The 20,594-nt window shown below is 43.5% G+C and overlaps 1 protein-coding gene across 1 annotated transcript in view; it reads left to right on the top strand.

Annotated features, from left to right (window-relative positions):
• Positions 1 to 1,275: 1,275 nt before the first annotated feature.
• The window catches only part of C8B (complement C8 beta chain), a 32,013-nt gene continuing 12,694 nt past the window's right edge, over positions 1,276 to 20,594 (top strand). The window contains exons 1-8 of the mRNA XM_054038049.1: positions 1,276 to 1,485; positions 4,991 to 5,147; positions 6,634 to 6,775; positions 8,521 to 8,662; positions 11,915 to 12,047; positions 14,235 to 14,432; positions 18,083 to 18,323; positions 20,309 to 20,437. Coding sequence (XP_053894024.1) covers positions 1,394 to 1,485; positions 4,991 to 5,147; positions 6,634 to 6,775; positions 8,521 to 8,662; positions 11,915 to 12,047; positions 14,235 to 14,432; positions 18,083 to 18,323; positions 20,309 to 20,437 — 1,234 coding nt within the window. The 5' untranslated portion in view covers positions 1,276 to 1,393. The remainder of the gene's footprint in view (positions 1,486 to 4,990; positions 5,148 to 6,633; positions 6,776 to 8,520; positions 8,663 to 11,914; positions 12,048 to 14,234; positions 14,433 to 18,082; positions 18,324 to 20,308; positions 20,438 to 20,594) is intronic.

The raw sequence follows: 20,594 nt of genomic DNA on the forward strand, positions 1-20,594 counted from the left end.
GAATTGAGGGTGCTCAGTACTTCTTAGGTGGTGTTCAGCAGTGCCTAGAAGGATCCATCCCTTCAGCACTGGGATCTATTTTATTGAGAGAGGGGATGTTCACCAGGACCATGGGGTCATTCCCATATTTTCTGAGAATCCCAGGGCATCTTTAAATTCCACCCAGATGACCACCAAACATAAACAAAGAGAACCAGCAATGCCGTCAACTGAGGTGCTAGGCAAACACATAAATAAGACCATCCCTGCCCCAGAAAGCCCAGTCTACACAAGTGGGGAAAGAGAGGTGGGAGAGCATGGTAAGAGTAAAAGGAAACCCATTATTCATAATAAATACAATCCCCAGGTCACTTCTTGCCTAGCCATTGTAAAACCTTAGAAATCATGAGGAAAAAGGCAAGTTCCATGTAACCTGACATTTAATACCAGATGATTCGGGGATGCGGATAGCTCAGTGGTTTGAGCATTGGCCAGGGTTGTGAGTTCAATCCTTGAGGGGTCCACTTAGGGATCTAGGGCAAAAATCTGTCTGGGGATTGGTCCTGCTTTGAGCAGGGGGGTGGACTAGATGACCTCCTGAGGTCCCTTCCAACCCTGATATTCTATTCTATAACTTTTAAGGCTAGAAGGGACCCCTATAGTTATCTGAGCTGATCTCCATAGAACTAGAGGCTCTGCTTTAGAAAGGCATGATAATTGGGTCGGATGCTGCAATCCTTACTCAGCAAGTGGCCTGAGTGCAAACCTGAAGCAGGGCCAAACACTTCTAACTTCCAGTGAGGTGTCCACACATCTCAGGAACTGGCCTGTTGTCTATGGAATGGAAAGTTTCACTGCAGAATTAAGCAGAAACCTGTCCATGCTTTGTCTCTCTCATTCCTTTGCAACAACAAACAGGTTGGGGTTTAAGTATTTTTCCAATCATCCCTTCTCCTAGTCCCCTGATTTTTAACTCGCGTGTCACTTCCCGTTGACTGTTTTCTGAGCCAAGATTTAAATATGTGACTTTATTGGTGAAATATTTATTTTTTCAGCAATGCCTTAAGGAAACATAACAAAGCTTATGCTCAAATAAATGTGTTAGTCTCTAAGATCCCCTATTATTCCTGTTCTTATAACAAATGAAGGGGAAATGTAAATTGCTTCTAAGCTGATTTTTATTTTCTCTGACCTCCTCCAACAGAGTTTTCAGAACTTCCTGTGTGCTAGCAACTATAAAGGTTATCATGTGAATTTGTCAGGAGGTGGGTCATAGTTTTTCTGCTATGGTAAACAAAAGATCGGCTAATTTACCCTTTGCTGCTTGAACCACTTTCAGATCCCACAGAAGGCTGAACTGGAGTTCTGGTGGTTTAGGACTGCCAGTGATATTTGCTGATAGGACCTTAGAATCATGAGTATATCGCATACTATACTTCTCTTGTACCCAGTGAAACTGTTCCTGTTTTGTGCAGTACTGGGCTTCCTAACTGTGCATTGCTTTAGGTAAGTGAATGTTCTTAAATAAATATCTATGCAATGACATGATAGATAATGAAATGTAACACTGACCGTCTGCTTTTCCTTTCGTGGTGAATACGGAATGTCGTCTGAAGCTATTTTGGAGTTTCTACTGAAGTAAGAAAAGGCACTGTTTTAAAATGAGCATACTATGAAGTGACTGGCTTGAAAAAAGTAATCCAGTCTGATAAATCTTATGAAGCGAAAATCTGTTTGCAGTGCAGTTACTTACTATGTATACCTCACAAGGGCATTTTGAGGATTATTAGAGTTCAGCTTGATTTAGGGGTCAAAAGAAAATTAATTTAGGCTAATATTTGAAAGCTCTTCTACTATCTGACTAGAATTGGTACTTTCTCGGGGAGGGAGTACTGGATCATACAAGACGTCTTTCCTTTACCTAGCTACTATGATCCTAAATTTCTCAACTGGTCTAATACCGTTTGGTCCTCATTTCATATAAACAAAACCCAACACCTGGACTACATAGTTGGCTGATCATTTTCCCCACTTCCTTTTTTACATATAATATTGAATGCACAATATTAAGAACAATCTGCTATACAGGAGGGTCTACGCTCACAGCTTACATTTTTTTTGCATTCCTTGTGCTGGTGGAGGCTGGGGGCACTGATGGAGCAATTTGCTTATTGATGGTGGGTTGTGAGGAGGAGGCATCTAACATCAGGCCCCCCAACCGCCTCTAGCCTTTAGGGAACGGCATTGGTAAGCTCTGCAGGAAATAGAAAAGCCTAGGAGAGAGGATAGAATTACTGTGCTCCCTGGGAGCTCCTGGAACTATTGTGTAGGTGGGGGGGGGGCAGTTGTCAATCAACCCCAAATCAGGGCTTAGGCCTTCAAGACAAAATTGAGCTCTAAGTTTTAGAATTAAAAGTCTTTTGCAATGTTCTTTAAAAAAAATGCACATTCTTTTAATCCATGGTTGAGAAAGTGCAGTGTACCCTTGTGTAGTGGGGCAACTGCCCCACACCCTGAATTTGGGCTACAGCAGGCCAGTGGGCCTGCACAGATAGGGAGCCAATCAGGGAAGGCCTTATAGGGAGCCAATCAGGGCCCAGATTGGAGGGAGCCAATCAGGGCTAGGCTCAGCCCTATAAGAAGACTGCTCAAGACAGGAGCAGGCAGTCTGTCCCAGGCCTTTGACAGGGGAAGGTCTATCTCCAGGCTGGGAGACTAGCACCGGGGACAGTGCAGTCCTGGGCAGGCCTGGGGGAGCAGAAGGTAACTCCAGCCCGGAGTCTGTCAGGCTGCAGGCCCTGAAGGGAAGGGCCTAGCGGGTGCTAGGGGCCGAAGGGCAAGCGGCCCAAGAACGTGGACAGACGGAGGGAGAGAAGGAGGGCAGGATGGCTGCCACTAGAGGGTCCCTGGGTTGGGACTCAGAGTAGTGGGCGGGCCTGGGTCCGTCCTCCCCCTTTCCCCCTTGCCTTGCACCCGGCCGATGGAGCGGCCATCTAGAGCTGCACCAACCCCCTGCCAAGAGGGGAGGGACTTTGAGGGTGCAGTTGGCCACATCGGCCAGGATGCAGAGAGGCAGCTGATTGATTCCCCCCACCCCCAGAAGGGGGCGAGGATGGACTAAGGGGCACTGCTAGAGGGCAGTGGCTCGAAGAGGACGCCGCGAGCTTGGGAGCAACGCGGGTCCGGACACGCCAACCGAGGGCGAGACAACAGACGGGACACCACCAGGAGGGGGCGCTCCACTGGACAGAGCTAATTCCCCCAGACAACCAGTAGGAGGCGCCAGGTGGTGAGTCCCAACCTCGTCACACCTTGGCTATAGGTATTAGTTTAAAACCATTCTTCATAGTTAAAAAAGATTTATGCTGTATGGGTAAAATTCTGCTCTCAGAGACACCAGTGTCAAGCCAGTGTAGTGAAGTCAATGGAACTGCGTGGGATTCACAGCACTATCACAATGAGCAGACTTTGTCTCAGCACCTCTCCAAGAGAAGTGATTGGAATTTTTAACAAATCACCACCGGCAACTATAAATATTCTCCATTATTTATCTAAATCGTCATCTTGGTTGACTGACTCTTTGATTAACCCCTGGTAAAATGAATTCATTTAATCTGTTTTGTAATTAAAGTCACTGGTGAGAATAAATGTACAGATGCCTTTGAGACTTTCAAATTACTGATAGAAAGGCAGGGATTTTTGGTTTGCTATTAATAGGTGTCTTGGATCCACAAGGCATGCCAAGTCTCTGACCTTAACGTAGACTTTTTGGGAGTATATCCTTCCTCGTGCTAGGCCCTGGACCTCCACTTTTGACTGGGTCGCAGACTTCAGCGCTTTGTTTCTCACCATGACTCCTTCAACAGGTCTTAAAGAGCTTGGCCCCTGTTGGAGACTTACCCTCTTGGGAGCTGTGCAACCAGCAGATGTTTGCTGTGACTCAGGACAGATGGTTCCTAACAAGACACCTTTTATTAGACAACTGGAATTCAGTAATTCATGTCCTCAGGGTAGAATGGAAAAGCAAAGCCGACGTGTATGTGCAGGCTGGCAGCCAAAACTCTCTTTCGTGCCCAAATGTCCAGGACTGACACACGCACCCCTCTGGCCCCACCAGCTAGCCCTGGACAGCAGGATTCTCACTGCAGTCTGTTCACATCTCAGTTCTTTGGTTTCAAGCCCCAGTCACACCATTTCATGTTCTACCCTCCTGGGCTGGCAGCCTTTAAAAGTTAATGCCTGGTCGGTGATCTTCTATTGTATCTTCAAGGTAACTCCGTTCATATGGTGACATATTCTTACCCACATTGACCTGCCTACTTGACTCCCACCCAGTCACTGCATTTCCGATTCTTCTGTCCCAGGAAAGAAACTAACCTATTCACACCCAGTGATTAACAATATAAAAGTGAGTGGGGAAACTGAGACACACATATTTTTGCTAAAAATAATACCAACATTTTCCACAAATGGAAGGTACAGTAAAAGCTGCTCGAAGGACCATCAGCAACAGGCACTCCCGTTGCTTTAAGCGATCCATCCAGTTTCCAGTGGAATTTTGTCCGGCCTTTAGATAAACAAGTCTGCTACAAAATCAATTTTTGCTGATTCTTTAGGAAAGTCCATGGTGTTTACAATTACGATCCAGCTGCAGGATTTTTGTCAAGTTGTGATTGTATCATTAATGACCTTGTTTGAGACCGTGGTGATGGGCATGTGATGTTTTACACTTAAATAATACCGTAGCCCTTGACACTCAAATTAAAACATTACGGTCCTGATTCTGCTCTCAGTCATAACAGTGTAAATCAGGAGCCACACAGTTGCACATCCAGTGTGAGATCGGTAGCCAACTCTTTATTTTGCATGAAAGATTTTAGCGGAGCACAACAAAGGGATTGTTTTAGTGTGTGGAGAGAGAGAGAGAGACGCGCACACACACAGCCTCTGTTTCATTCTCCTAGCTTTGCAATGCTACACACTCACGTTCTTATTCATTGTGAACATTTAGTGGTGAAAGGGAACCTCTTCTTCAGCTAAATGGAGTCAACATGAGCCTAGGCAAAGGCAGATGGGCCCGATCAGTAAGCAACCCTCCGCAGCCGATTGATTGTGTGCTTTCCAGCTGGTCACCATGGAGCACCTGTGATCCCTGTCAAAAGAAAAGAGTGAGTATCTATGATCTTAATATGAAGCATAAGAAATACGAGAGAATAAAAGGCAAGACGGTCTTTCATAATATTGCCTCTGCAAAGACTTGGTGATGGAGTCACTTTTTCTGGCCTGTGGCTCCTCACATCTCCTGCAGGGAGAATCTGCACGGGCAATGCAGTTTGATATGAAATTCACCCCATTCAAGGCATCCAGGGTCCAGCACAAGATCTGCATACCTCTGAAGCGTCACAAAAGACCTCCTGGGGCTAAAGTGCATGTCTAAGCCTTGTGCTAGGCTTCCTTGCACAGGGATGAATTTCATGTCAGAGTTCCCGGCAAGTAACTCTTCTTTTTATTGGGACATGGGGGGCTTGCAACCCTTTGCTTTGGAATTCTGGTTCACCTTTATCAGCTCAATCTCGCAATTCTTGATCTAAACATAGCTCCCATTGACTTCCATGGAAATTTGCTGCAGTAAGGGAGCGTAGGAACAGGCCGTTAATTTTCCCTGTCTTGTATAAAATGTAAAATAGTCCTTTGGCAGGAGCATTCACACATAGGGCCAGTGTCTGCAGGACTCCTGTAAGTTGCTAAGCACTCTCAGCAACTCTGGATTTGAATGGGAATTGAGGGCACACAACACCTCATAGGGCTGGGAGACCCTTTTCATTACCTGCCATTGAGCATTTTCTAGATACGGAACGTCTTCAAATTAAGATCCTGTTCCTAATGAAGTCAATGTCAAAAATCCCATTGTTTTAAACGGTACACAGGACCACTTCTTAGAATGGTTATCCCACGTCAGCCCTTTGCAGTCGGAGTAATGATGCTCCAGCTGTGTAAGGAGTGAAGACTCTCAGTTATGAGTTTGTCTAGGAAATGGAAAAGGGGCAGAAGGATAATAATCTATTGGATGGATCAGAGAATTACCTCACAGGGGTGTTGTCAGGAAAATATCAATAATGGTGTGGAAGGTTTAGTAAGTACACAGGTACAGATAGGGTGACCAGAGAGCAAGTGTGAAAAATCGGGACGGGGTGGGGGGTTATAGGCACCCATAGAAGACAAAGCCTCAAATATAGAGACTGTCCCTATAAAATCGGGACATCTGGTCACCCTAGGTACAGAGAATAACAAGAGGTGTCATTACCAGCTCTAATTGAAAGAAGGGAAATGCCATTGAACCCTTCCTTATTCTTTCCCACTCCGAGCGATTAGTCCCATTTAAACAAAATCTATCTTAATGACAAACTAAAAACCTTTTTTACTCCATCACTACTAAGTGCAGAAAATCTTTTTTAATAAAATGAAAACTACTCCAAATTATTTTTTAAATTAATTCCATTACAAGAAAATCAAAATTCTGCCATATTTACTATTTTTCTTGGTGTTACTCCTATAGCAAATATGTCTCAATACAAGAAGTTTGTATTTTAATTTAGGAACCATAAAATTCATGCATTCTACACAGGTGAGTAAATGTTTTCTATGTCATTACAGTACAGATTTGCCCGGGTGGAACGGCCTTCTCAGTTCAATGGAGACCCGTGTGACTACTCTGACAAAGAAACAGAAGATTGTGTTACAAACAGTCCTTGCAGAAATAAAGTTAGATGTGAAGGCTTTGTATGTGCGATTACAGGTAAGTAGTTGAATTAGAGGTTGGAGCTAGACTGTTCTCAGTGGTGGCAGATGACAGAACAAGGAGCAATGGTCTCAAGTTGCAGTGGGGGAGGTTTAGGTTGGATATTAGGAAAAACTATTTCACTAGGAGGGTGGTGAAGCACTGGACTGGGTTACCTAGGAAGGTGGTGGAATCTCCTTCCTTAGAGGTTTTTAAGGCCCACCTGACAAAGCCTTGACTGGGATGATTTAGTTGGTGTTGGTCCTGCTTTGAGCAGGGGATTGGACTAGATGACCTCCTGAGGTCTCTTCCAACCCTAATATTCTATGATTCTAGGGGACACTTATGCTCCTGTTGAAATTGATGACAGAACTTTTTTATGGGGTGTGCCTGAGTAAAAGTATGCCAGGTGGAGGCCCAAAGTATATCAGCACTTACATCACATTTGCAAATGACTGATTTTAACTGGAATGTAGGACAAGTTCTAGTCTGCCAGTCTTGAGCATCTCTTTAAAATCCAGTTGTTTTGGAAAGTAGGAAATTAAAAAATAGTCTTGATAATAAAAGCTGACATAAAACTGGTTCAAAAAGTCAGATAGCGGCAGCAAAATATGTGCCCATGATTTTGGCGCGTGCCTGAGATCATAAGGGAAAAGCTTTATGTGGATTTGTTATTGTAGTGGTGACAGTTCTGCCTACTCCATATAAATTACTGTTCTGTAGCATTCATTAGTTCTCTTTTCACAATCACATTGGAGGAACTGGTGGTACCCTCTAAAGAGATTAGGGGAAATAATATAACAAGAGCTGGGTGTATAATTGAGTTTTCTGTTCGGCTGACTGGAAATAACAATAATTTGTTTTTTCTTGGCAAAATGAAAAACTGAATTTTTTTTTTATTTGGTCAAACCAAACGTTTAGCCTCTCTGTGCCTCCGTTCCCCTTTGGTAAAATGAGAATAATAGCACTTCCCTAGCTCACAAGAGTGTTGTGAGAATAAATACATCAAAGATTGTGAAGTATTTAAAGGTCTACTGATGAAAAGCGCCATATAAGAGTGAGGTATTATTTTTATATAATTCATTAACATCTCAGTTGTAGGGATCTTATTATGGATGGACAACACAGCATGAGAAAACAAAATTGTTCCTTCCGCCTTGATTCTTTTGAGGTCTCTGTAGAGTAATTCTAATAATAAAAGACATGAGAGACACGCAGCCTTCATGTCTATTATTTCCCTTATTAAGAATGTGTTACCAGTATGCTCCTCTCGCCTATTAATTAATCCTGTCATTTAAAATGTCCCAAATTTGTTCATTGGAATTTCAAGTTATTTGTTCTTGTAATCGATCATCTACATAAGAAAATAATTATAATTATTTATTATTAAGGCCGGTGGGAAAATTTCCAAGGACTTTTTTTTTTCTTCAAAAGAAAATTGGATTTTTGACTAAACAAAAATTTTTACAGAAAATTTCTGCCCTAATCAAAAGTGTTTGATTTTTCCATGGGAAAAACAAACAAACTTAACTTTTTTTTCAGCTTGTATCCATTTTACACTTTTTGGCAGTTTTCAGACTTTTTTAAAATGAAAAGTAGAAATTTCTAGGGGGATGAGGAAATATTTTCCAACCAGCTCTAATCAACGTGTTGTAATCTCTTAGTTTATAAGCTTTATGGGGCGATGACTGTGGCTTTATAGTTTTTAATAATAAAAATGATAAAGGACTTTTTAATTAAGAAATTTCAATGTTGCCTCTTAGGAAGATGCATTACACGGAGGTTGCTTTGCAATGGAGATGATGACTGTGGGGATCAGTCAGATGAAAAAAACTGTAAAAAGGTGTATAGAAAATGCAACCAGAAGATGGAGCAATACTGGGGAATAGAGAATCTGGCAAGAGGGTAAGTAGGCATCCTTTGAATAAACCAAACATAGCAAATTTAATTAAATGACTTCTTGAGAATGGAGACATATAGTAACCTGAAATGGTTAAAGTTCCCTGCACTTCTTTTTCAGATAAGGAAAATATGTTGATGTAGTCTCAGACTTGCTTAAATACTGAACTGTAAATGTTGTAACAATTGACAGGTCTTGGGTCCTGGTCCAAAGCCCACTGGAAGAATTCATATTGACCTGAAAGGGTTTTCATCAGAACCTTAGTAAATAACAGTCACTGAGACAAAAAAAAACCATCAGTGTGTGCAGTGAACACGCTAAATGAATTGTCTAGTTGTAATGCTCCACATGGCATAGGTAGTTAGCTTGCCAGTAGGCATGTCAAGGGAGCTGCTTTGTAGGCTAGTGTGTGCACTTATTTTCTTCTGGAAATGTGCCGATTGTGCCAAAACTGGGTGAACGACGACAAACCTTCTAAAACCTCTACAGATAATTGTTATTTAAACCATTGGACACCTGAGAAATCATGGATTTTTTTTGTTTTCTGGGTTGAAGTCAAAGGAGTTACTTCAGATTTACATGGGTATAATTGAGATCAGAATGTGGCCTGATAACTACTCTGTGCGTATGACAAATTTTGCCTGGGCCCAGGAGGCTTGGATAACGCCTATTTAAAAATCTGGCTCTGAAATAAAACACTGGTTGGGGATGTTGATATTTGAAAAAATAATTGAATCATGATTATATTATAGAATGGCCTGAATCAAAATTCTGTGTCCAAACTGTGACACTTTCTCGGGGCACCCAGACCTATGGGTGATCTTGTTACCCCTTTCAGAGTAGCAGCTGTGTTAGTCTGTACTCCTGTTCTTGTTACCCCTCTGCCTTAGCAAAAGAGAGACTTGCTGATGCTAAACTAGGTGAGAGCTCCCTGTCACCACAGTCTGTTAGCCACCCCAGACAAACTTCTCAGGACCATACTTTTCTTTGCACATAACACTTGGTGCACCCAAGTTCCCGAGTCCCTGGAAGAACATTCCCCTGGAGTATCCAGCCCATCATTCGACACTCACAGAGATTACCAAATTTGCTATCTCCAGAGAGACCGTGTACACACCAGCTTGTTTGATTAAACCGAGTAGTCACACTTAATTAATATTACAGCACTGTATTCTACTTCTGCTAAAACAAAGAGAAGTTTTTCATAACAACTGAGTAAGGTAGTGGAAACAGAATTGGTTACAAATAAAACAAAAATATAACACGCTGGGAAGAGATTAAATATACCGTTAGCCAGCTACAGTCTTTTGGCTAAAACATTTTTCTCACCCTCAGCCCTTTTGCATACATTGCTGATTTTCAGTCCAATCGGGATCCAGGTTTTTCATTTTTCACTCCTCTCTTCCAGGAGTATCCCTAGGTTCCTTTCCTCTTCATTATGCTCCAGAAAACCTTTGGAATGTAGCCCTGTGGTGTGTACCCTCAGACAAAGTTGTTTTCCCCTGCTGTTTGCTCTCAGCGTGCTCATGCCATATTGTCTTTCTCATTCTCCTGGCAACTTGCCTTTCCTGTTGTCTTTCAAATGAAGCTTGCTTTGTGTTGACTTACACAATGCTTGCTAGACATTGGAAGCAGGCAGGTAAATAAACATTCCTTTGCCTGGGAAAAACTTGTTTATCTACCCTGCCTGTTTACATCGTTCAAACATATTTTTAGTACATACATACACCTTCTTGACTAATGCCCAGACATATGTCTCGCAATGCTTATGATGACCAGTATGATATAAGCTTTCATTTGACACGCTACACAACATTCTTTTAGGTGTAGTGAGTTTGTTAGGCCTGATAGGAGTTGCTGTTATGTGATAATGAACCCTTTGTCAGTGGGCACTGAAGGGGCTCTAACATCCCAGAGCATTGGATTGCTTAAAACCTGAATTTGGATTCAGATCTATATGTTGCAGTGGGCCTCTACATTTGGAATGGACTGAACCAAAACCTAGGCCCCATTTAAGCCAATGGAAGTTTTGTCATCATCTTCAGTGGGGGCAAGATTTCACCCAAGAACTAAACAATTCTGAATTTTGGGGTGGTTGAATATGATCCAACTCATATAGGATAACTGCCTATAGGATCCTACAGTGGGAAAATAGTCCCCTAATTTTCCTTCACGTGCACCCCCTCAAAAATTTGGCTTCATAGAGTAAAAATCACATTGAAGGGAAAATGATCATTTCTGTGCAACTCTCTGAAGATGTGACTGCTGTGTGTCATTACTGATGCTTCATACCGTTAACCATAGTATAAATTAAAAACTAATTTGAACTCTTACAGAAATATGCCTCTCATTTCTTTGAAGCCACAAATGCTCAGTCATATGATTTTAGTGGATCTTCCCGCTTTTCACTGTGTTCTAAGATTGAAGATCATTTTAATAATTTCAGAGACCTTTTTATGCAACTCTTTGACTCCAAACTAAGGAAAGGGAGGCCTAACAAAGACCTGGAGCACAACGTAACAATGATAGGTTCTGGGGATTTCCTGATTTCATCGGTATTTTTTCTTTTGTGATTTTTCCTCTAGTGATGCTCACTGCTATTTAAACATGATCTCATTCAGATTAGCGCCATATCCTGAGACCGTGCACCATGTAGATGAGATTCCACTGGGATTCACCCTTCAGTGATGGTGGTGAATAACGGAGAACTCTTGGTCCCATCACCAAAAAAAAGTCATTCTCCCTACATAAAAAGATTGCCATGCTGTACTTTTACTCTTTACAGATGGATTTAGGATCTGATCCAGTGCCGCCCGAGTGTATATTTTGCCCACCTCTGCCCCTTCTGCCATTCCTGAAAAAGCAACTCCAAATCCTTACTTTCCAGCACAATTTCAATTCCATGAACTTTTATTGGCTGGGTAAAGTATACAAATGTTGCTATCACTGATGGGATGATGCTATAATGTCAGTCCCAGTTGACAGAATGTAATTCTTCTGCGCTTAATATTATCTTCAGCAATGTTTCAAAATATGACTCCCTCTTTCATTTGCTTGTTGGATGGGAAGGTTCTCCTAGGCCAATAGAGTGGATGATAGAAGATGGAAAGTTCTGATGACAGAATCCCTAGGCAACGAAATAGGCAGGCACAAAAGGAAATAGGGGAAAAAAATCTTGCCTTTCTTAGCCAAATTGTATATTTTGCTGCTAATTAAATTATAAACTTTATTGTTTCACTGTTATGCCTCCTACACAGGTTAAATATCCTCACAAACAATCTGGAAGGTTTGGTTCTTGATCACAGGTACTATGCTGGGGGGTGTACTCCACATTATATTATGGATACCAGGTTTAGAAAACCATACAATGTAGAAAGCTACTCCCCAGAGGTAAGAATCAGATTTTTTTTTCTGCAAACCAACTTTAATTAAATTTCCAATAGTTTTCAATGCAGCGTGTCAACACAGCTTCATTTACTACATGACATTTTAATGAATTTCAAAAATTGGGGTCAAGTGGTTTAGGACTAAATTTTGACCTACTTTGAAAATATTAGGGAACATAATAAGTGATTGTTATACTCGAATAATCATGTATATGTTGTTCTCAAAATGACACAAATATGAAAAAGGAAAGTTTCTCTAATGAAGCCATCCAAAATTCTCAGCTAGATTCTGTTTCCTTGATTTGCTTGCAAGAAAGTGAACTAGATTTCAGAGATTCTCTATAATGATGCAGTGCACAATGGGTGCCTGAAACAGTAATGCTCGTAATATGAGGAAATCAAGTATTAAATATAAAACTGTAGGGGAAGGAAAAAGGAATGATTCCAGTGCCCATAATGAAAGTGAAATATTTGTGTTCATGGCAACACGTAATTTGGGGCACTTTTACCATTGTTCATTGTTGCACACAGCACAGACTTTTGACTGGGTTGCATGTTCAGGGGAAGCATGGTCTCATAGTCCAGGCAGAGGACTGGAAATTAGGAGATCTGGGACCTAATTCTGGCTCTGCCAAAGATTTCCAATGTGAATTTTGGCAAATTCAAGTAGGGTTTGATCTTATGCACATTGAAGTCAATGGCAAAACTCCTAATGACTTTAATGGTGCGGGATCAGGGCCTTACTTTCTATTTGCCTCAAGAACCTGCTCCATAAAAGTGGTGTAAAAAATACTTACAACCAAGGGGCAGTGTGAGGAAAGCACCTTGAGATCCTCTGATAGAAAGGAGGTGTGATGGGATGTACCAACTCCACACTGGGCCTGAAGGGGTTAAGGAGAATTGGAGGGCTCAATCAGCCTTGCCCTGTAGTAAGTGTCAAAGCTGGAGGGAGGAGCTAAAAGGGCCGAACCAGGCTCAGTTAGGGGTAAACTGGGAAGGAGCGCAGACCTCTGGGTCTCTCTCAGTGAGAGGCGCCTGGCTGGAGTCGGGGAGCTGAGTTGGTGAGTCCCAGCCAGGGTTCAGCATGCTGCTAGACAGATCTGTAGGGAGCAGGAGGACTTCTGCTGAGTCAGTTGAGAAAACTCTCCTGCAGCAGAACCAGATGCTAAGAAGCTCTGCAGTGGGCCTGTGGAAGAGGCCTAGAAAGAAAGGTGCTGATACCTTGGGAGCCAGGAAAGAGATTGCAGCAAAGGCGGCAGACTGGGCAAGATAGGAGGTGTCCAGGGAGGCAGCCAGGGGTCTGTGTAGCGAGGCCTTGACTTCCTACTCAAGGGTCCCTGGACTGGAATCCAGGGGAGCGGGAGGGCATTGGGTTTCCCTACAAGCCCACCAGGGATGGTGGAGCGGAAACCCCCCTGTAAGGACTGTTGAAGCCCCCCAATACCAGGGGTAAGGACTGGTGAGTCCAGACTCCGACCCAAAGTTCAATAGGATGTTGATGGACTATTATTTGTCAGACTGCTGGTTTACCCCAGAAGGGGTGAGACTGTGTGACCTGGCCGAGTTGTAAGGAGAAGCTGGCCACCACAGAGCTGGCAGCACAGTTGGCAGACAGGGCACTAAAGGAGGAGAGCCTGCTACACTACCCCCAGCCACCATGGGCTTGCCAGCAGTGAGTCCTATGTTTATAGGAGACTACAGAAGTGCAAATAAATATTATTGTTTTAAAATATCCAGAACGTACTGTATAAAAGGGCAGGCACCCAAGTAATTTTCATACTTGTCATTTACCTTTAATGGCATCAAAGATACGGAGCCTGATTAAAAGCCCATTGAAGTTAATGCTGTGTGTTATCTAGTGTGATTTGATACGTGATGCCTATTAAGCAAGCTTTGTTCCTTTCGCAATTTTAAACGTGTTTAAACGTTCATGGACTTTTAAGATGTAGGCAATTGCAATACGGAGGAGACAGTAGCTCTCATCTGCATTTTATTAACTTGTGCTGCAAATCAAGTGGTATTGTAGTAATAATAATAATGATTAGCAATTATACCAGGCTTTTCTTCTTCAAAGTTAAAGCACTAATTCAAAAGTATGTTTGTTGCAAGACTATCAAGACGTCTTCCCTCAGCTTCAGGTATGAAACCAGTATGCAAGAAATAAAGTGTGTTGGTTTTGCTTTTTGTTTAGACCAAAGGCAAATATGAATTTACATTGACTGAATACGAATCTTATTCAAGTTTTGAAGAAAATATCCTTAGGGCAAGAGCTTCGCAGACTAGCTATAGCTTTGGAATAAAGATACCAGGAGTGTTTGAACTTGGTTACAGTTTAAGTGACAACAGGTTCAAGAAGTTCATTCAAAGGACGAAAAAATTTTCTGCAACCGTAAGTTACTTTCTACTTAAAACTGTTCTCAGTTTAGTAGTTAACACCTGAGATGTGAAGTTTAAATGTACGTGTGTGTATACATGTATTAAAAAATATAGGACTAGATCCTCAGCTTTTGAAGTATAGCTCCAAGGAAATCAAGTAGAACTACACCAATTTAGATCAGCTGAGGGTCTGTCCAATAGAGTCTCACTGTAAAAAAGTGAAAGAGAAAGAAAGGAAGAGGCCCAAATTGGTCCTCTGAACACAAAGGGAAGCGTACTGTCATGTAGGAAGGATTGGCAGGGGGCCTACTGATGCACAGCAACCCCTATATGAGCATAGGGGATATAGCACACATTATACTCCTGTGGGAATTCTGCGCCACTGTACATGTGCAGAATTTACGTCCCCCGCAGATTTCTTTGTTTCCCCACAGAAAAATGACTTTCTGATGGGGAAGCAAAGGGAAGCCACAAAAACGGTCACGTAATCCTCCCAAACAGTATGCCCAGGGCAGCCGGCAGAGAGGTAAATCACTGTGGGGCAGGGGCGGGACTGGGAAAGACACGGCTCGTGGCTCCTACCTGCTAGTTAGACCCACCCCCAAATTTCTCCCCTGGCTGTAGGAAGCTCTGCAACCCTCCCTCTGCACATTCTGCACCCCATCGCTCCTCAGCTGCAGGGGGAGGATCCCTGTACGTACAGGGAGCCAGTCCCCATCTATCCAGCCCCCCTCACACCCAGACTCTCCTGTCAAGTCTCACTCCCCCCTGCACCCAGAATCCCCCAGACAAGTCCTGCTCCCCCTGCACCTGGACCACCCCGATGAACCACCCGGATCCCCACCTTACCGAGCCCCAACCAGCTGCACATGTATTGCAACCCCACTAAGCCCCACTCCGCCAGCATCTGGACCCCCGCACTTACTCCCCCATACCCAGTCTCCCCTGCTGAGCCCCAAACACCTTCACCTGGATCCCCCTGCAGAGTCCCATTACTGTTGCACCCAAAAAATCCCAACAAGCCTCTGTACATCCAGATCCCCCCTCCTCCCCCGCACCTGGATCCTGCACTGGGTGTCGGTGGCTCAGATTTCCTCACACAGTACCCTCTCAACCCACACTTGGATCCCCCCCACGCTAAGCCTCTTCACACTTGGATCCTGCCTTGCTGAGCCTATCTGCCCACACCTGGTGCACCTGGCATGGAGGGGCAGGGCTCTGGGGTGTTTCTGGGGCAGGCCCGGTCCTTGTGGTGTGTCAGGGTTGGGTGCAGCCTCACCACTGAGTCTGTGTCCAGATAGGGGGGAGTTGCACCGTGATCTCCCACCTCTGTGCAGCCAGTGGCCTGTGCTTCCCAATGCCATGCTGGAACCTCCACATTTATTTGACAAATAAAATATGCAGAACTTTTAAATTTTTGTTGCATAACTTTTAATTTTTAGGCGCAAAATGTCCTCAGGAGTAATATTAAAATGGACAATCCAGCTATTAAAGGGGCTGACACATGGTTCATACCAGCCACTGGACATAGGAACTGTAAACTCCCAGGTTACCCTGCCAGGGAGTTTAATGTACCATAGCACCCACCTCAGGTCAGGAGACCATAAACAAAAGTAACTTACTTGATATGTCAGTAAATAGCAATGGTAGTGAATGAAATCAAAATGTCCTGAAAGATGGGTGGGAAACAGATATGAGACCCAGAATGTGATTATTCCAAGGGATTTCACACAGGTCAGATTGTTCTTTACATATTGAGCCCTAGAACTTTGAAATTCCATCTGTCCAACTGGGTGAGTTCCATTGAATAGCAAGTGAGTTCCTGACTAAAAGACATTCCCTTCCTTTGGGATGGATGGGATTTTCAGGCATCAAGTTTTATGTGTTTATGAGTGCATAGAACAGTCTGTGCAGTGGAAGACTAGTGACCTTGGAATCCCAGCAGGATGTCAGTGCACACAGGAAAAGTCATAGTAGTGCCAACAGGTGCTGTCACTGCAGTAAATGACAATGCAAACAAAGAAACCTGTTACTCAACTGTATAGTAGCTGTGACGGTAATATAAAATGAAAACTGCTAGCAGGTCTTCACTGGTTTAATTAGAGAATAGCACATGCCATTTCCCATTGGTAGATATGAGCTACCCACAGAACTCAAGGCACACAGCGCAGAATGTTCACCATGAAGCATACATTTTCACTCTTGTCCTTCAATCACTTCTGTGACCTGGTATACACTCCAAGCCATCTAGAGGAGCTTTAATTTATACTCTTCTAGTGCCATGACTTCATTCTGGGGCAATATGCACCATTGTTTGGTTTCTTCTTAACCTTCCACTGTTGTAAACCAGGCCTACTTCATGTTGGCTGTTTAGTTCCACTGCTGTTATAGGCCGGTGTCCTCAGTGCCATGTGCATTCAGGAGCAGAACAGTGGCCTTGTTTCTGTGTATCTTGCACTTGCCTGGACTGTGCATGTGTAACACTGACAGACCCCGGTCGCCGGTGGGTGGGATTGAACCTGGGACCTCAGTGCATGAGTCCAGGGGTGGCTCCAGGCACCAGCACACCAAGTGCGTGCCTCGGGCGGCAAGCCACAGGGGGCGGCCTGCCGGTCGCCATGAGGGCGGCAGTGAGTCAGCTTTCGGCGGCATGCCTGCGGAAGGTCCGCTGGTCCCGCGGTTTCAGCGGTAATTCGGCAGCGGGTACACCAAAGGCGCGGGACTGGTGGATCTCCCGCAGGCATGCCGCTGAATCCGTGTTACCAGCGGACCTCCCACAGGTGTGCCACAGAAGGCTGCCTCACTGCTGTGCTTGGTGCGGCAAAATACATAGAGCTGCCCCTGCATGGGTCTCTACTGCATGAGCAAAAAGCCATATGGCTGTAAAGCAGACTCCTCTCTCTCGCTCTTCCCCCCCCCCCCAGATTGGATAGAATATCATACCCAGGAGGTGTGTGGGTTACACATAGTACAAACCCCAAATAGAGCTTCCTTAATCAGGAGAAGATTTTACTAGGTATGTTCACCAAGGGGCCGAGAAGCTCCTGCAATAGACACCATTAGAGATGAGGAGGATCTGGGGTAACTCACACAGTCATTGATTTTTGAGGACAGAAAGGACCACTTTGATCACCTAGTCTGACTTCTTCCATAACCCAGCCCACTGAATTCCACCCAGTGAGTCCTGCTTTGGGCCTGATAAGGGGCCTAGATTTGATTATCCAGGTTGCAGGACGTTTTAAATTGAAAGAGCCTCAGCTCTTTAAAATGTTTCCCTTGATGCCCAAACGAACCTGAGTCTGAATGCATTTAGGGCACAGTGGAAAGCCCATTTTATTATCCAGGCTTTTACCCCAAAAGGGATGTGGAGAGAAAGGATATTCTTTGGGTTGGACAATAGTTTGTTTGAGGGAATGTCTTTTTTTTCCATTGTGTAAAATTTCTCCCTTCACTTTTAAGTTTCGGTAATGGCACATTTTACAAATTAAGATCTATGTAGGGTATACGGATTTGTGTGAGCTGTTTAATGCAGACCAGTAACATCCATATTTATACAATGCACAGACTATATATATAAAACATTCACTGAGGTAACATACCTTGCATGGAGAACCATGTCTCTCATTTCACTTGGATGCTGTTGTGTGTCTACATTTCATCTAGTCCAGCAAATTTATTCATGCCCGTTCTGAGCTGGATGTGGCCCGTTATAAACTGAAGCCTCGGACTCTGATGCTCCATTATGAGTTCCTGCAGAGACTCCATCAGCTGCCTTTAGAGTATAGCTATGGTGAATACAGAGAACTCTACAGAGATTATGGGACGCACTACATCACTGAAGCTACTCTTGGAGGCATCTACGAATACACGTTAGTTGTGAACAGCGAAGAACTCCAAAAGGCAGGTCTGTGTATCCAATACTATACAGCATTTAATGAAAGAGCAGTTCTTAAAGCTTTGGGGTCAGATCTACTACTTCTGCTGCCACATGCACTCCTATCTAGGAAAACAATTGCCACCTCCACAGCATTATTCCTACCTGAACCTCCAGATGCTGCTCTGTGGGAATTAGGCTCTGTGGATAGAGAGGGGGTAAGCCTGGGGTGAGATGGGCTATGTGGGGGGTGGAGCACTGATGTCTGTAGCATTATCCCTAAGAGATACTGAATAAGATAATGCTCTCCCCTTCTGTACGTAAACCAAGGACCTAATTTTCAAATGGTGCTGAGCACACTCCGCTTTCATCAACCTTAGCTGGAGCTGCCGGTGCTTATCACTTCAGCATACGAGGCCCGGTAGTTGATCTTTCCAAAGCTGACTAGACATTAAAATGAATGAGAATCCCATGGCTAAATCCCCAGTTGGCTTTGAAAATCAAAACCTACATTCTTCTATTCAGCGCTTTACAAGTGGTAGTCGTGAAACTCGTGTAGTCGCTAGAACTTTTCCAGAGTGCAGGAATCCAGGAAAGAGTGAATAATTTGCTGGGTGACTTTTCTGCCTGCTGCTGCTCTAGCTGTTTGCCTCATGCTCGTTTACAAGGGTTTGTGTGGAACAAAGAGAGTTGTGGGATGATAATCAGTAGCAGCATTCTTTTGTTTACCCATTGGCATGGGAGGTTGAGGAATGGCCTTCAGTGCCTATTTGCTATAGTACTCTTTGTGTTACACAGCAGGGTCCACTAGCTGTTTGCTCTTCTGTTGAGTAGTACATTGGTAGGTAATGCTCTATTTAGACCCGAGCCAGAGGGACAGAACTTAGATCTGGATTTCAGGCATTCAGAATTTCGGTGGTATTCAAGATCTGTGGTTTTGTTTTGGGCCCATCTCAAGCTATATATATTTTTTCTAGAAGCTCACATCTAAACAACAATGTATTACTATTACTGTTTATTACTGGGATCACAATAGCATCTAGAAGCCCCAGTTGACCACGAGATTAGGCACTGTACATACACATAGCAAGAGACAGCCCTTGAATCAAAGATCTTGCAGTCAAAATAAACAATGTAAGCATGAATGGAGGGTCAATCAGATGGATTTGCCAAGGTGCCAGTTAGATGTCAAAGCTGAAATCTAACTTTATTTGCCAATTTGATAAGTGCTAGAGCCAATGTTGAAATGGAATTTAGTTAGGATAACCCCTTTTTATTGAGTCCAGGGAGCACTAATTTAGTGCTAGTTTTATTCCCTGGCAGGGAGTGACTGTCAGATGTGATTGCTGGCAGAGAGGCTGCCGTTGATGAAGTGAAGGTAGTGCATGTTGCACTTGCTTGTTAAGGCCCCAGTTCAGCTAGGTATTGAAGCACATGTCTAACTTCAATGGGACTACTAATGGGTTAAAGTAAGTCATGTGGTTAAGTACATTGCCGAATTGGGACCTTAACTGCTAACTCATTGAGGGCCGAATCCCACAAACATTTGCTACTGAATGCACGGTTTACAGCCCTAAGGAATCTTATTTAAGTCACTCAGCATGGTAAGCATGATGCTCCATGGCAAGTGGTTGCAGGATTGGGCCCTTAGGCGTTAATTTGCGAATTTGTAACTTGCAACAGGGTTTGGGTCAAAAGGGGTAACCATATCTTTATGATGCTCATTATTTGTAATGTGCCACTTCTTCTGTGCCAGGAATTCCATGACATTTGATGTAGCCCCGCAAGCAAAAACATTTCAACTTTTGAGAGCAAAATTTTTCTTTACTAAAGGTCTGATCCTGAGAGCACTCAACTCCATCAAAGTCACTGGGAGCTGAGGGTACCAGATCCCTTTTAGAGCAAGATTGGGCCCTAAAAATTCCCTGGGGGGGGAGGGGAGGGGAAATCAGCAAAAGGTACTTAAAATGGAGTGTTGTTTTTATAAATATGTGATGTTTTACTGTGCTTTTTAGGTTACTCTTTAAGTGACATCCAAGCCTGTGCACAGCGTGGCTTTAACGTTGGTGGAAATATCTATGGAGTTTATATAAGTTTGGGAATGTCAGCTGCTGGCTGTAAGGCTGTTTTAAATGAAATTGGAGGTAAACATAAAATAGTCTTGTGCTTTGTATGTTCTTTTTTTATGTGAGAGCAATATATGCTCAATTTCAGACGTAAAATAGATCTGCACGCAGGAAATGGGCTTTGTTTTATGGAGTTTGATCTCACACCATTGACTTTAACAGAAGCAGGATCAAG

Source organism: Malaclemys terrapin, chromosome 8 (assembly GCF_027887155.1).
Source record: "Malaclemys terrapin pileata isolate rMalTer1 chromosome 8, rMalTer1.hap1, whole genome shotgun sequence".
NCBI lineage: Eukaryota > Metazoa > Chordata > Testudines > Emydidae > Malaclemys > Malaclemys terrapin.